We start from the raw sequence: 17,402 nt of genomic DNA on the forward strand, positions 1-17,402 counted from the left end.
TATCACATGTGATATATGTGATATGCCACATATATCAGATACTGATAATATTTTGTATTTATCCTTCTTCTGGCTTATGTCATTTAACATAATATCTTCCAGTTCCATCTATGTTGCTGCAAACTGCATGATTCATCATTCCTTATAGCTATGTAGCATTCCATTGTATATGAACCACATCGTCATGATCCACTCCTCTGTTGTTGGACATCTAAGTTGATTCCAAGTCTTAGCTATTGTACTGCATGCTACAATTAATAGTGGTGTGCATGCATCCTTTTGGATGAATGTTTTTCTGTCCTGGGGATAGATTCCCAAAATGGATTGCTGGGTCATATGGCAGCTTAATTTTGAGTTTACTGAGAACCCTCCGTACTGTTTTCCATAGGGGCTAAAAGTGCTTTGAGATAATGATTTAATTATTTGTTTTGTTTGTTTTGCTTAAATACTGAAATACTGTGGTCCTTAGGGCTCACTTTTAATCTCTCTGCACAAGATCACTTTTTGTGATAAGTAATGGATCACATTGTTGCCAGGATTCAACCAGGATCAATTGCACTCAAGGCAAACACCTAAGTCTTTTGCTAGCTTTTCTTTTTTTCTTTATCTTTTATTATTACTATTTCTTTGCATAGGCAAAGAAAAATAGAAAGGAAAACCTTTTGGCCTAAAAACTCATGAAGCATCCTGACATAAGACCAACTACAGGCTTCAGGCATACTAAGTTGTCTAACCCCAAAGTCTTTCTCTGTGATCCTAGTAAAAGCTCTTCATAGTCATGGTTGTGTGTGCGGTCAGGTTTTTTTGTTTTGTTTTTTGTTTTTGTTTTTCGGGCCACATCCTTTTGATGCTCAGGGGTTACTCCTGGCTAAGCACTCAGAAATTGCCCCTGGCTTGGGGGAGACCATATGGGACGCTGGGGGATCGAACTGCGGTCCTTCCTTGGCTAGCGCTTGCAAGGCAGACACCTTACCTCTAGCACCACCTCACCAGCCCCAGTGGTCAGGTTTTAATAGTTAAGAGATTCTGGTTTTTGTTAAGATCCCATGTCGAAGTCAGGGTGACATGGAGCGTCTTCTGATTTCCTCACCAGTAGGTGGCAATGCAGAAAACCCTGCTCTGAAAGCAGGTTGTTACTGTGTTACAAAGTCATCCGTGTCATATGAACCCACTCTGGAGCAAGTCCATGCCAAGGTAGCATTAGGGCCTTCCCTACTGGAAGTCCGATTCAGGGTGCTCGTGTAGAAAACTGTGCTTGTTTCATAGATGGAATCCAAGGTCATGAGGTGAATGGTCAATGTCCAATCTTCTGAAGCCTAAGCTAAGTCACTATGACTTGTGTTCAGGTTGTAAGGCTCCCACTGCAATATAAAATTTATGTGTTCCTATCCTTATTAGATAAGAACTTGTTTGCACATGTAAAGATTTTCCTATTTCAATGTGCCTATGCAAAAAGGAACAGTGCCAACTGGTACTTCCTACTGGTACATATGGGGGTAAAAATAACAGGCTAAACAATCCTGATAACCTGGTTCTAACATGAACTCAGAACACTAGAGAAATCTATTAGAATTTCTTATTAAATAGGTTTAAAAAAAAAGGAATGGGGAAAACTGCTGCTACATAAGAAGGTAGACAATAAGAATTATACCTATTAGGAAACACATCTAAAGAAATATTTGTGGGTGTTTTGTTTTGTTTTGTTTTGGTTTTGGTTTTGGGGCCACACCTAGTGACACTCAGGGGTTACTCCTGCTTATGCACTCAGAAATTGCTCTTGGCTTGGGGGACTATATGGGACACAGGGATCGAACCAAGGTCGGTCCTGTGTCAGCCACATCCAAGGCAAATGCCCTACAGCTGTGCTATTGCTCCAGCCCCTAAAGAAATATTTGAAGGATATATACTTAGATGCTTTATGTCTTTTGAAATAGTTGGGGGGGGGTGTTTTAAAATTCTAGAGCACAGCTTCAAGTCTGTGACATTGTTTTGTGGAGTCTGAAAAATGGCTCTCAGCAGTCACATGTCCTCAAGCTTCTCAGAAACTGAATCTGGTAGCGAGCAATGGTCCATAGTGAAGGGAGGTGGGGGAAAAGGGGCTGCTAGAGCAAATCAGCAGCAGCCACAGTGGCAGTTTCTTCTTGGGCTGAGATAAGGTGGATGGGAATCTGTCTTTTTACTTTGGGAGCTGGTTGGCAGCTGGCTGGGGTGGGGGAAACATTCCGGTTCCTGGCTGGTCCCAAAGAACAGATGATCAGTGATGGCACTGGAACCCAGAAGGAGATTAAAGGGAAGGCTGGAAAGAAGACCCCCCTTTATGCTTGGAGGAGGGAATTAGAACCTATCTGTTTTTAATAGGGGCATGCCTAGCATTAACAGGGAAAGGGGGAACCAGGTGATGCGTTGGTTTGACCTCAGGCCCACCTTCATATGACAGGCATGTACTCTACCACTTGAACTGTCTCTACAAGCTATGATAGTCTTTCTTGTTTTTGCCTTTTGAGTGACACCTGGTAGTGCACAGGGCTTACTCCTCGCTCTATGCTAAGGGATCATTTTGGCAGGAATCTGGGGACCATATGTGGTGTCAGAAACAAACCTGGATTTGTGCAAGACAAGTGCCTTACCCACTATACTATCTCTGTGACTCATGTCTCTGTGCTTGTATCTTAAATTACATGTAGCTGAATGATGTTTTACCCATGTTTATGTTAGACATGTTTAGACACATTTTAAATGTCTAGAACAAAGTAACATACGATTCTAGTTGACCATTAGAAGGGTACTATTATTTTTTTACAGACTTTTTACTAGTGGTGTTATGAATTTATTATTGTTACATTAGTTGCTATTATTAATTTTTATAACCTGAATTTTATCTTTAGTTTGTTTCTAAACTTTTCTGTTGATTCCTTGCCCCTTAATAGTTGCTATTTCTCAGTTTTTTGTTGAAGTGCTAAAAAAAGTTTTAAAACTTAAAACAAAGCTTTTCTTATATTTTGGAGGCATTGGTGTGTGTGTGTGTGTGTGTGTGTGTTACACATGGCAGTGCGAAGTGGGATTGATCTAGAGTCAGTTGCGTGCAAGGTGAGCATTATTAATCCCGGTCCTCTCTCCTGTGCTTAGTTGAAATTTTGTTTGAAATGAGAAGTCTGTGAAATAGATCTCAATAAGTAGTTTCATTTGAGAAGGTGTTCTTATTTTGGAAAACTTGGAGTCTTAGTAATTGAATAACTTGGTCTTTGTGAACAGAACTGGTGTTGAAAGTTTTGCTCTGGTGACATCTAGTGGTCTTGCACTTTAAAAGAACTAAAATATCTAGTAATTTTGATTTTTTTTTTTTTTTTTTTTTTGGTTTTTGGTTTTTGGGTTACACCCAGCAGCGCTCAGGGATTACTCCTGGCTCTATGCTCAGAAATCACTCCTGGCAGGCTTGGGGGACCATACGGGATGTCAGGATTCGAAGCACTGTCCTTCTGCATGCAATGCAAATGCCCTACCCCCATGCTATCTCTCTGGCCCTGAATTTTGATTTTCATTGATAATTACATGCTGACATTTATTTATTTATTTATTTATTTATTTATTTATTTATGGGGGGTCACACCAGGGGTTACTCCTGTCTCTGTGCTCAGAAATTGCTCCTGGTTGGCTCAGGGGACCTTATGGGATGCCAGGAATTGAACCTGGGCTCATCCCAGGTCAGCCCTGCAAGGCAAATACCCTACCGCTGTGCTATTGCTCCTGCCCCCCCCCCCATACTGACTTTTAAAATAACTTGGGTATAAAATGTTTATTTTATTTTATTTTATTTTATTTTATATTTTTGGTTTTTGGGCCACACCTGTTGATGCTCAGGGGTTACTTCTAGCTCTGTGCTCAGAAATAGCTCCTGGCAGGCTCAGCGGACCAAGTAGGATGCCAGGAACTGAACTCAAGTCAGTTCCTTTGTCAGCCGCTTACAAGACAATGCCTTGCTGCTGTTCTTTCGCTATGGCCCCATAAAATGTTTCTAATAGTACTTTTACCTATATCCAAAGAAAAATATATTAGAAATTGAAAGTATCTCTCCGGGACTGGAGAGAGAGTAAAAGGGAAAGGTGGTTGCCTTATATGCTTGATTCAGTCACCAGCACTAGGTACTACTCCCTTTACAACCAGGACTCACTCTTGAATTCAGGTGTGGGCCCTTATCCCCTGGTTTTTTTAATAATGTTCAGTTTCACCTATGACCAGTCATTGTTATTATTTTATTTCCCTCCCTATCCATTATTCCAAAGACCAATGGTTACACAAAATGCCTTGCTGTGGTATTCATTAATACCTATACAAGTTATGGCTATAGTGCTGATTGAGTTGCTGTTGTGCTCACACATGTGCTTTCCAGGGGTCTTCTCTCTTCTCGACTATGACACTCACTTTCTCTCTCTTCTTGAAATTTCTTTTATGAAGTCTCCATGAATTATAAAGTCATACATGATTTGATTTTCAGGAATACAATTTTTCAACATAAATCTATTCATCATTGTCCAAAATTAAAAATTTATGAAAGTTTTTATTAATATAACATCTTTAAGCACCATGATTACAAGCATAATTGTAGTTGGTGGTTTTTTTTTTTTTTTTTTTTTTGGTTTTTGGGCCACACCCGGCGATGCTCAGGGGTTACTCCTGGCTGTCTGCTCAGAAATAGCTCCTGGCAGGCACGGGGGACCATATGGGACACCGGGATTCGAACCAACCACCTTTGGTCCTGGATCGGCTGCTTGCAAGGCAAACGTCACTGTGCTATCTCTCCGGGCCCAGTAGTTGGGTTTTAGTCATAAACAGAATACCCTCCTTCACCAGTGCAACATTCCCACCATCAATATTCCCCCACCCCCGTCCCTCAGTCCAACCCCTGCCTGTATTTGAGACAGGCATTCTATTTCTCTCACTCATTAAGATTATCATGATAAAAAAAAAGATTATCATGATAGGGGCCAGAGAGATAGCATGGAGGTAAGGTGTTTGCCTTGCATGCAAAAGAACAGTGGTTTAAACCCCAGCATCCCATGGAGCCTGCCAGGAGCGATTTCTGAGCATAGAACCAGGAGGAACCCCTGAGGCTTCTGGGTGTGACCCAAAAACCAAAAAAAATGTCATAATAGTTGTTGTAGTTATTTCCCTAACAACCCTCACAACTCTTTGTGGTAGGCTTCATAATGTGAGCTGGTCCTCCCGGCCCATCTCTATTGTCTCTGGGCATTATTATAATAATGTCCTTAATTTTTTTTAAAACCCATAGATTAGTGAGACTATTCTGTGTTTATCTCTCTCCCTCTGACTTATTTCACTCATCATACTAGATTCCATGTACATCCACTTACAGGAAAATTTTATGACTTCATCTTTCTGATAGCTGCATAATATTGCATTGTGTATAAGTACCAGTTTCTTTAGCCCTTCATCTGTTGAAGGGCATGTTGGTTGTTTCCAGAGATGTTTTTCTCTTGTTGTTTCAGTCTATGTATATTTTTGATATTAGCCCCTTATCTGATGGGTATTGGGTGAATAGTTTCTCCCATTCTGTGAGTGGCTTTTGTATACTATGCACTATTTCCTTTGAGGTGCATAGGCTTCTCAGCTTTATATATTCCCATCTGTTTATTTCTGCTTCCACTTGTTTGGAGAGTGCTGTTTCCTCCTTGAAGATACCTTTAGTCTCAAAGTCATGGAATGTTTTTACCTACATGTTCTATATACCTTATAGTTTTAGGCCTGATATCAAGGTCTTTAATCTTTAATTTGACCTTTGTGCATGGTGTTAGCTGAGGGTCTGAGTTCACTTTTTAGCAAGTGACTAATCAGTTGAGCCAACACCACTTATTGAAGAAGTTTTCCTTGATCCATTTTGGATTTCTTGCCCCTTTATCAAAGATTAGTTGATTGGGGAACATTCTCTGAATACTCTAGTTCAGTGGTCATCGAGCCACATGCAGCTCTTTACACTTTTTTTTGTTGTTGTTGTTTTTGGGTCACACCCGGCGGTGCTCAGGGGTTCCTCCTGGCTGTCTGCTCAGAAATTGCTCCTGGCAGGCACGGAGGACCGTATGGGACACCGGGATTCGAACCAACCACCTTTGGTCCTGGATCGGCTGCTTGCAAGGCAAACACCGCTGTTCTATCTCTCCAGGCCCCTCTTTACACTTTTTAATGTGGCTCTTCTGTGTGCTGGGCAGCCGCTCCAGGAGTCAAGACTCTGCTCCAAGCCTCTGTCAATATGCGCCCTGTGTGCAGCCCTGGCGGTGTTATTTGTATCCTACCTACCTATGTGGATACTTGCATGCAGAATATTCTCAATAAAAACTTATTGAAACTAAAAACAGTGTACCATCCTATGTATTTTCGGTTTTAAAAATGGCTCTCAATATGAATTTCAATCGTGGTTTTGGCAAGATTTGGCTCAGTTGAAAAAAAAAGTTTGCCCATCTCTGCTCTAGTCTATTCCACTGATCTGAGGATCTTTCTTCATTCCAATACCATGGTGTTTTAATAACTATTGCTTTGTAATACAATTTAAAATTGGGGAAAATAATGCCTCCCATATTCCTTTTCCCAAGGATTGCTTTAGCTATTTGTGGGTGTTTATTGTTCCAAATGAATTTCAGAAGTGTTTGATCCACTTCTTTGAAGAATGTCATGGGTATCTTTAAAGGGATTGCTTTACATCTGTACAGTGCTTTGGAGAGCATTGCCATTTTAATAATATTAATCCTGCCAATCCATAAGCAGGGTATGTGTCTTCATTTCCTAGTGTACTCTCTTATTTCTTGAAGTAGGCTTTTTTAGTTTTCTTTGTATAGGTCTTTCACCTCTTTAGTTAAGTTGACTCCAAGATATTTGAGTTTGTGTGGCACTAATGTGAATGGAATTGTTTTTTTATTGTCTATTTCTTCTCTATCATTGGCGTATAAGAAGGCCATTGATTTTTGTGCATTAATTTTGTAGCCAGCCACTTTGCTATATGAACCTATTGTTTCTAGAAACTTTTTGGTATGTCTTTAGGGTTTTCTAAATATAGTATCATGTCATCTGCAAACAGTGAGAGCTTGACTTCTTCCTTTCCTTTCTGGATGCCCTTGATACCTTTTTCTTGCCTAATTGCTATGGCAAGAACTTCCAGCACTATGTTGAAGAGGAGTGGTGAGAGGGCTGCCTTGTCTTGTACCAGATGAGGAAAGGCTTCTAGTTTAACCCCATTGAGAATAATATTTGCCATTGGCCTGTGGTAGATGGCTTTGACTATATTGAGAAAAGTTCCTTTCATTCAATCTTGATGAGAGTTTTATCAATAATGGGTGTTGGGGGCCGGAGAGATAGCATGGAGGTAAGGCATTTGCCTTGCATGCAAAAGGACAGTGGTTCGAATCCTGGCATTCCATATTGTCCCCCGTGCCTGCCAGGAGTGATTTCTGAGCACAGAGCCAGTAGTAACCCCTGAACACTGCCGGGTGTGACCCCCCCCCCAAAAAAAAAAAAAACCAACAAAAAAAGAATGGGTTTTGGATTACCTTTCTCTTAATCGTAGTATATGCCAGTCTCTCTCCTTCCTGTGGTGCTTAGATATGCATGTTGTACAAGGAAACCAGAAATCTCTGCAGGTACAGGGATTATAGATGACAGAATTGTCAGATATGGTTGTGAGACATTGGTGATTTGAACTTGTGACCATATTCTTGAAAGGGAGTTGCTTCCAAGTCCCTGCTCTATCCCTCTGGCCCCAATTTAGAGCTCGTAATAAAGTCTTGGGGGAGGGGTGGGCCATATTCAGTGGCATTCAGTAGGATATTTTTGCCTCTGCCTGCACTCAGAAATTGCTCCTGCTAGGCTTGGAATCCCTGGGATTGAACCCAGTTCTGTCTCAGATTCGCCACTTGCAAGGCAAATACCTTATTCACAGTGCTATTGTTCCAGCCCTGTAATAAAGTCTATTTTGGGGGCCATGCCCAGTATATGCTCAGAAATCCCTCCTGGCTCTGGGGACCATATGGGATTGCTGGGGCTCGAACCAGGACCATGCTTAGCAGCCGCGTGCAAGACAAACAAACACCTAACCACTGTGCTATCGCTCCAGCTCTATTAATAGTCTTTTTTTGAGACAACTATACATTCTACTGTAGAACTTTTTGCCCCCTGAAGGAGTATTATAGTATTATTTGTGGCCAAGGAAAAAACTGCCAGTACTACAACTCAGTCTTTCCAGATCACCTTTTTCCTTCCTTAGCCTCCAAAGCCTGACATTATTGGCAGATGAGAGGAACCTATGTAGTGTCAGGGATCTAAATTGGGGCCTTGTGTCCCAAAACTATCTCCCAGTCTTGAATTTTGAATATTTTCTTTTGCTTTTGTTTGTTTGTTTTTGGGCCACACCTGGCCGTGCACAGGTTTACTCCTGGCTCTGCAACAGAATCTGCGCTCAGAAATCACTCCTGGTAGGCTCGGGGGTCCATGTGGGATGCCCGGGATTGATCCCAGGTCTGTCCCAGGTCTGCTGCGTGCAAGATAAATGTCCTACTGCTGTGCTGTCTCTCCAGCCCCTTCTTCTTCTTCTTCTTTTTTTTTTTTTTAATATTTATTTATTTTTGGTTTTTGGGCCATACCTCGTCACGCTTAGGGATTACTCCTGGCTCTGCACTCAGAAATCGCTCCTGGCTTGGGGGACCATATGGGACGCCAAGAAATAGAACCACAGTCTGTCTTAGGTTAGGCACATGCAAAGCAAAAGCACTACCGCTTGTGCCACTGCTCTGTGTACCTCTTGCACCACCTCTCCATTCCCAGCAGCCCCTTCTTTTGTGTTTTGATGTCTCCCCCACTTTTTGTTTTGTTTTTCTCATGCCAGAATAGGACCACTCCCCAACACTACTTCCTCAATTCCCGGTTCTGTTAATCATGTCTCAGTTTATTTCTGTTGGGTTTTGTCTAATCCAACATTTCTCAACAACCCAGGGCCATGAGGATCCCCAGAATAGTCAAGGGATGCCAGAGGTGAAAACCTCTTTTAAGTCTGGTCTCACAAGAAAGAAACAAAGATCAGATAGGGACCATGGTTGGGAACTGATTAAGAAAGTCTGGTCTGGTCCCTTTCTTTTTTTCTTTATACTTTGCATGAGTACAATCACTGATTTTTTTTTTTTTTTATCATTTTGACTCACTCCACTTAGCCTGACATCCTCCAAATTAAATTATTTTGGCCAATTTCAATGTTTTTGTGAATTTTAGAGTCAACTTACTAAGTTTTACACATAGAGACACAGATAGCAGTTTGATTGAATTTAATTATCACTGGGGGTAGAACCCGTGTCAATATTGTCTTTTATTTACTTGCTATTTTTTGGGCGTATCATTGACTTTATTATTATTGTTTGTGTTTGGGGGTCCTCCCAAGTAGTGTCCATGGGGCCAGAGGCCACTTCCTAGGTTACTCTACCAAATAACTGGTTTTGTACTCTGGTCCAGAGATGCAGTGTTACTGGTCTCATGGTGCTGAGGGACATGTGCTGGTGATCTTTGGATCTTTGAACTTGGATCTTTGAACATGCGAGACTTGCTCCTTTGACCACTGAAGCATCTTCCCCACACAGATATACTTTTAGTCAAAGTATACCTGTTTATAGATATTATGGTACAAGGTCATATATTAGTATCAGTCCTCATGACTAATGTATCATCTGCATTTCACTCTCCTCTTAAAGTATTTTTAGTTGGGTCATGTTTCCTTTCAAAGGATTGATTTTAATGAATTCTCATCTTTTTTCCTGTCCTGTCATCTTAATTATTTTCCTTAGCTCCTGTTCAGTAACTTTTTTTCGGGGGTGGGGGGGTCATACCTGGCAGCGCTCAGGCATTACTTCTGGCTCTTACGCTTAGAAATGGCTCCTGGCAGGCTCAGGGTACCATATGGGATGCCGGGATTCGAACCACTGTCCTTCTGCATGCAAGGAAAATGCCCTACCTCTATGCTGTCTCCAGCCCTCTGTTCAGTAACTTCTTTAGGAGTTTTTCTTTATTATGTATGGCTTTTGTGCTTAATTTACTTGATTTTTTGAGTGTGTATGATTTTTTATTTTTGTTTTTATTTTTTTAATAATTTATTTAAACACTGTGATCACAAACATAATTATAGTTGAGTTTCAGTCATAACAGGAACACCCCCTTTCACCCATGCAACCGTCCCATCACCAAAGCCCCCATCTCTTCCCTCCCTCACACCCCCCCCCCCGCCTGTATTCCATACAAGCTTTCTACATCCCTCACTCACTTTCATTGTTATGATAGTTCTCAACGTAGTTATTTTTCTAACTGCACTCACCATTCTTTGTGGTGAGCTTCACATCTTGAGCCAGTCCTTCTGTCCCTCACTCTGGGAATTATTTCAATGTCTTTCATTTTTTCTTAAAACCCATAGATAAGTGAGACTATTCTGTGTCTATCTCTCTCCCTCTGACTTATTTCACTCAGTATGATAGATTCCATGTCCATCCATGTATAGGAAAATTTCATGACTTCATCTCTCCTGATGGCTGCATAATATTCCATTGTGTATATGTACCACTGTTTCTCTCTCTCTCTCTCTCCCCTCTCTCTCTCTCCTCTCTCTCTCTCCTCTCTCTCTCTCTCTCCTCTCTCTCTCTCTCTCTCTCCTCTCTCTCTCTCCTCTCTCTCTCTCTCTCTCCCCTCTCTCTCTCTCTCTCCCCTCTCTCTCTCCTCTCTCTCTCCCTCTCTCCCTCTCTCCCTCTCTCCCTCTCTCCCTCCCTCTCTCTCTCTCTCTCTCTCTCTCTCTCTCTCTCTCTCTCTCTCTCTCTCTCTCTCTCTCTCTCTCGTTTTTGAGCCATACCTGGTGGTGCTCGGGGGTTACTCCTGGCTATCTGCTCAGAAATAGCTCCTGGCAGGCACAGGAGACCATATGGGACGTCAGGATTCAAACTAACCACCTTAGGTCCTGGTCAGCTGCTTGCAAGGCAAATGCCTGCTGTGCTCTCTGGCCCCGTACCAGTTTCTTTAGCCATTCATCTGTTGAAGGGCATCTTTGTTTCCAGAGTCTGGCTATTGTAAAAAGTACTGCGATGAATATTGGTGTGAGGAAGGGATTTTTGTATTGGGTTTTTGTGTTCCTAGGGTATATCCTTAGGAGTGGTGTAGCCGGACCAAATAGGAGCTCAATTTCTAGTTTTTTGAGGAATCTCCATAATGTTTTCCATAAGGGCTGGACTAGATGGTATTCCCACTGGCAGTGGATAAGAGTTCCTTTCTCTCCACATCCCCACCAGCACTGATTGTTCTCATTCTTTGTGATGTGTGCCAGTCTCTGTGGTGTGAGATGGTACCTCATCGTTGTTTTGATTTGCATCTCCCTGATGATTAGTGATGTGGAGCATTTTTTTCATGTGTGTTTTGGCTATTTATATTTCTTCTTTGAGGAAGTGTCTGTTGATTTCTTCTCCCCATTTTTTGATGGGGTTGGATTTTTTTTTTTTGTTCATTTATGTCAGTACCTTGTATATCTTAGATATTAGCCCTTTATCTAATAGGTATTGGGTGAATAGCTTCTCCCATTCTGTGGGTGGATTTTGTATCCTAGGCATTATTTCCTTTGAGGTGCAGAAGCTTCTCAGTTTAATATAGTCCCATTTGTATATTTCTGCTTCAACTTGTTCTTCCTTGAAGATGGCTTTAATTTCAATGTCATGGAGTGTTTTACCTATGTGTTGTTCTATATACTTTATGGTTTCAGGCCTGATATCAAGGTCTTTAATCCATTTGCATTTAACCTTGGTGCATGGTGTTAACTGGAGGTCTGAGTAGTCTTTTTTTTTTTTTTTTTTTCTCTTCAAGTGGCTGTCCAGTTGTTCCAACACCACTTGTTGAAGAGGCTTTCCTTGCTCCATTTTGGATTTCTTGCCCATTTATCAAATACTAATTGGTTGTATATCCGGGAAGTATTTTCTGAATAGTCTAGTACACTGATCTGTGTATGATTTTTTTTAATACAAAAATGCCTCCCCAAAAGACATGAAACTAATTTACACAATATTATAGAATTCCAATAGGAAGTATTATCACTTGCTTTATCAGTCTCTTAGGGAGCATTTTGACTTTCACTTAGTTTTCAGTACCTACTTTAATTAGAAACCTTCCTGTTTTACTCTAAATAAGCAGCTTTAATCTTTACCATTTCTTTTGCTTTCTTTTTTATTTTGTTTTATTTGTGATATGCTTAGATCTTGAAATCACATATGACTGTATAGTGTGTGATTTATATTTGGAGAAAGTATTAGAAAAGAAACACAATTTGTTGAACTTGTATAATGAAATTGACATATTTCATCTGAAATCATCTACAACTCTAGAGAAGTTATAGATAGCAAGTAGCCGACCCAGGACCAATGGTGGTTGAAATCCTGGCATCCCATATGGTCCCCCAGTCTGCCAGGGGTGATTTCTTAGTGCAGAGCCAGGAGTTACTAACTCCTGAGCACTGCTGGGTGTGGCCCCCAAACCAATCAATCAATCAATCAATAGGGGCTGGAGCAGTGGCGCAAGTGGGAAGGTATCTGCCTTGCCCGCACTAGCAATCCACGGTTGGATTCCCTAGTGTCTCATATGGTTCCCCCAAGCCAGGAGCTATTTATTTTTTTTGTTTTGTTTTTTTTTGGGGCCACACCCAGCGATGCTCAGGGGTTACTCCTGGCTGTCTGCTCAGAAATAGCTCCTGGCAGGCACTGGGGACCATATGGGACACCGGGATTTGAACCAACCACCTTTGGTCCTGGATCGGCTGCTTGCAAGGCAAACACCGCTGTGCTATCTCTCCGGGCCCGCCAGGAGCTATTTCTAAGCTCAAAGTCAGGAGGAACCTCCTGAGCATCACCGGTTGTGGCCCAAAACAATAAACAAACAAACAAGTAAATAAATGTTTAAAAAATAGTTTTATTGTAAAGTATACATATTAACATATCATCCTATACAGATACTACTTTCTTTAAATAATACCTTTACAGTGAGGTAAATAAAATTGTTATGCTGTGAAGGACTTAAGATTGTATATATTTTAGTGAAACAAATTTTTACTGAATGTGACTTTCTTAGATATGAGAGGAGAGGAAAAGGAAAGATGTGTTCAAGGGAGGACATCTAGAAAGGATATCTTTTTAAATATTTTATGAAATGTGCTTTTTGGGTAATTGCATGTTTTAAAGCAACTAACATTTTGGGAAAATGAATATACTGTTTTGTGATGCATATTAGGAATTGGTGTAGTTTTTAATGTATCAAAATTTTCCTCAAGTCATTTGAAGATTTATTAGAACTAGTGACATTATGTTTTTTAAGTATAAAGCTACTTTAGCATTAGCAATTTATTTGGTTTGTTTTTGGGGCCACATACAGTATTTATCATGATGCTTGTACACCTTGAACTACCTGCCTCCCTGTGGCAACAGCTGCTAATTGTCACACACTGTTCTTGGCTGTGCTCAGGAATGAGGCCTGACTATGGTTGGGGACTATATCCAGGGTTAGAGATTTAGCCGATTTCACTGCATACAAGGCATTTATTTGCCTTACCTGCTATGTAGCTAATCTATATTATCTCTCTGATTTCACCACGCAGTTATTTTTAAAGTGGTTGTGTTATCTAACCAAATTGGTGGATTATTTTTATGATTTTTAAATTTTGCATAAAAGTAAAAGTTTATATAAATAATCTAATTTCCGCTTGAAAATAAATAATTGAAACTTATGTATTTTCAGGCCCGGATAGCATTTTTGCAAGGTGAAAGAAAAGGTCAAGAAAACTTGAAGAAGGATTTAGTAAGAAGAATAAAGATGTTAGAATATGCATTAAAACAAGAAAGGTATGTGCCCCATAATTATTTTTTATGAATACGGTAGAACATTCTTTCATATCACTCACCATTTCTCAAATCGAATGCATTTAAAAGCCTTTTGAAAGATACAATATACTATCTAAAATACAAACTGAAACTTTTTTTTTCTTTGTATTAATTTTATTCTTTGGAGTAGGTACCTCTTCCATTAGTGATTGAATTCTGGGGTCACTTCCAGCAATACTCTATGGAGCGGGCTTTGCTGACTTAATGGTTTGGTGAAGCCATTCAGATTCAGAATAGAACTAGGGGTCTTGCACATGCAAGACATGCACTTTACCTTTTTTTTTTTGTTCACACCCAGCAACATTCAGGGGTTACTCCTGGCTCCACACTCAGAAATTGCTCTTGGCACACTCAGGGGACCATATGGGATGCTGGGATTCGAACCACAGACCTCTGCATGAAAGGCAAACGCCTTACCTCCATGCTATCTCTCCGGCCCACACTCTACCTCTTTATCTCTTCAGCCACAAGATCATTTGATTTCTTTATATGTGAAAAAGGAAAAGAAAGTTTTGTTTTTGGTAAAGGAGTTGTCATACCTGGTGGTGCTGGCTCAGTATTCAGGAATCACTCAGATGATAAGGGATGTTGGGAAATCAAATCTTGTTTGGCCATGTGTAAGGCAAATGCCCTGTGTAGTGTGCTTATCTCACTGACTCCAAGAAAGAGATCTTTAGGGGTGAGTTCACTCCTTTTATGGAAAAAAAAAAGTTTAGGTTTTTTTGTTTGTTTGTTTTTGGAGGCTACACATGGCAGCATTGGGGTTACTCCTGGCTCTGCACTCAAAATTGCTCCTGCAGGCTCGGGGGACCATACGGTTTGCCTGGGATCGAACCCAGGTCAATCCTGGGTTGGCAGCATGTAAGGCAGGGGTCTCAAACTCGCGGCCCTCCGGACAACATTTTGTGGCCCGCGGCCGGCCTTCAAATACTGCAGTATTCGTGATTATTCGCTTACTGAATAATCACAATAAAAATCGTATTAGTAAGAAAAAAATCGCATTAAACATTCGCATACCTCGAGCAGTTCCATTCGGGGTATGCAAATGTTTAATGCGATTTTTTGCGATTTTTTTTTCTTACTAATGCCAATTTTTTTTTTTGGTTTTTGGGCCACACCCGGTAACGCTCAGGGGTTACTCCTGGCTATGTGCTCAGAAGTTGCTCCTGGCTTGGGGGACCATATGGGACACCGGGGGATCGAACCGCGGTCCATCCAAGGCTAGCGCAGGCAAGGCACCTTACCTTTAGCGCCACCGCCCGGCCCCCTAATGCGAATTTTTATTGTGAATATTCGGTAAGCGAAATCCCTTATGTGGCCCTGCCTCACCCCGACTTTGCCTCCTGCGGCCCCCAGGTAAATTGAGTTTGAGACCACTGATGTAAGGCAAATGCCCTACTGCTATATGCTATCACTCCAGCCCCCAGGTTTAGGTTTAATTTGGGGCAGGGGGGATTGTTGTTTCTTTGCATATGAGGTGAATTGGTTTGGGGCCATACTTGGCAGAGCTCAGAGACTATTTCTGACCTTTTTCAGGAGTAACCCCTGGTGGTACTAGATATGTGGAGCTTAAATTTAGGATTACAGAATAAATAAACACTATGTTTACTTGTGTGTACATGTTATGTGCATCTTATTTGTTTATTGGTTTTGGAGTCATACCTGAGGGTCCTCTGTGGGGATCATGCAGTGCTGGATTCCTACATACAAGCCTGTGCTCTGGTCCTTTGAGCCTTATTTCTGGCCTTAGCCTTTGTTTTCACATTTGTGGTAGTATCCTTTTTTCTCTTAATTCCATTGCAAATAAAATTTAAGAAGCAAACATCATACTGTATTATTAGAAATTATGTGCAAGTATTTATATTACTGTGTAGCAAGAATAAAAGTGAGAATTGTCAAGAATTTGTTATTAAATTTTCAGGGCAAAATATCACAAATTAAAATACGGCACAGAACTAAACCAAGGTGATTTGAAAATGCCAACTTTTGAATCAGGTAAGCACTAGTCTTGTTAATTTTCCCTGCCACTCCTAATTTAAGACAAATTGATATTGAGATTATTTTTGTGACAGGCTTCTTTTCATCTTCATTTTCCTCTTTTAGCACTAGTTATTCAAATAGGTTGTTCACTGTAATGCTGTGTATAATTTGGAGGAAATAGTGAATAAATCCTAGTTAGTAGTTTTATATGCTTCTTAATCCATTTTCTATGTGCTGACACTTATGTAAACTATATGTATTATTGTAATTACTTGAAGTGAAAGGCAAATTTTGTCTTACTCTCTATTTTTAATTTTTTTAGTCTTCTAAAGCTTATTTAATATGTTTTTCTGTTTTGAGGTCACACCCAGCAATGCTCAGGGATTATTCCTGGCTTTGCACTCAGGAATTACTCCTAGTGGAGCATGGGATGCCTGGAATCAAACTAGGGTTAGGCATGTACAAGGCAGGTACCCTAACTGCTGTAACTATCACTAGCCCCTCTAAACTTAATTTAATGTGGGGAGGTTGTGATTCTAGTTTTAAAGAAATAAGAAATTTGATAGAATTTTATAGCTACAGGTGCAGGCTAGATAACAAAAAATATATGTCTGGTTGATTTATCTTTTACTAAACAGTTCATTATCTGATTTTGGGAAGTCCAGCTATAGGAAAAGCTAAGTTTAATGTCAGTTTTAGGTTTCCATCTTACCATAGTTTTTTGTTTTTGTTTTTGTTGTTTTTTTGTTTGTTTGTTTTGGTTTTTGGGCCACACCTGTTTGACGCTCAGAAATCGCCCCTGGCTTGGGGGGACCATATGGGACGCCGGGGGATAGAACCTCGGTCCATTCCTTGGCTAGCTCTTGCAAGGCAGACACCTTACCTCTAGCGCCACCTTCCTGGCCCCATATTATTACAGTTTAAACTGAAAATCACAATGAAAAGTCAATCATGCACTGTTTAGGAGTAAGTAAAATTGCAATTTCTTATTTCTTCTTTCTGGCACTAGAAATCAAATCTTGGCTATTGCATGCATGTACTTTGTGGCTGAACACAGCCTCAACTCTGTTTACTTTTTTTTGTTGTTTGTTGGGTTTTTTTTTTTTTTTTTGGTTTCTCTGTTTTTGGTCCACAACTGGAAGTGCTCAGGCATTATTCTTGGTTCTGCACTCAGGAATCATTCTTTGTGGGCTTGGGTAACCACATTGGATGCCGGGGAGCCAACCTGGGTTGACTGTATGCAAGGCAAGTACCGAGCCCACTGTACTATCTCTCTGGTCCCTTGTGTACACACTTTTTTTTTTTTTTTTGGTTTTGTGGGCCACACCCATTTGACACTCAGGGGTTACTCCTGGCTATGTGCTCAGAAATTGCTCCTGGTTTGGGGGGACCATATGGGATGCCGGGGGATCGAATCGCGGTCTGTCCTATGCTAGTGCTTGTAAGGCAGACACCTTACCTCTAGCGCCACCCCGCGGGCCCCTT

General features: G+C 40.8%; 1 protein-coding gene across 1 annotated transcript in view; it reads left to right on the top strand.

Moving 5' to 3' along the window:
* The window catches only part of STRN3 (striatin 3), a 71,907-nt gene that overhangs the window by 15,331 nt on the left and 39,174 nt on the right, over nt 1-17,402 (top strand). The window contains exons 2-3 of the mRNA XM_049766584.1: nt 13,795-13,898; nt 15,859-15,932. Coding sequence (XP_049622541.1) covers nt 13,795-13,898; nt 15,859-15,932 — 178 coding nt within the window. The remainder of the gene's footprint in view (nt 1-13,794; nt 13,899-15,858; nt 15,933-17,402) is intronic.

This window comes from Suncus etruscus, chromosome 2, assembly GCF_024139225.1.
Source record: "Suncus etruscus isolate mSunEtr1 chromosome 2, mSunEtr1.pri.cur, whole genome shotgun sequence".
Classification (NCBI taxonomy): Eukaryota; Metazoa; Chordata; class Mammalia; order Eulipotyphla; family Soricidae; genus Suncus; species Suncus etruscus.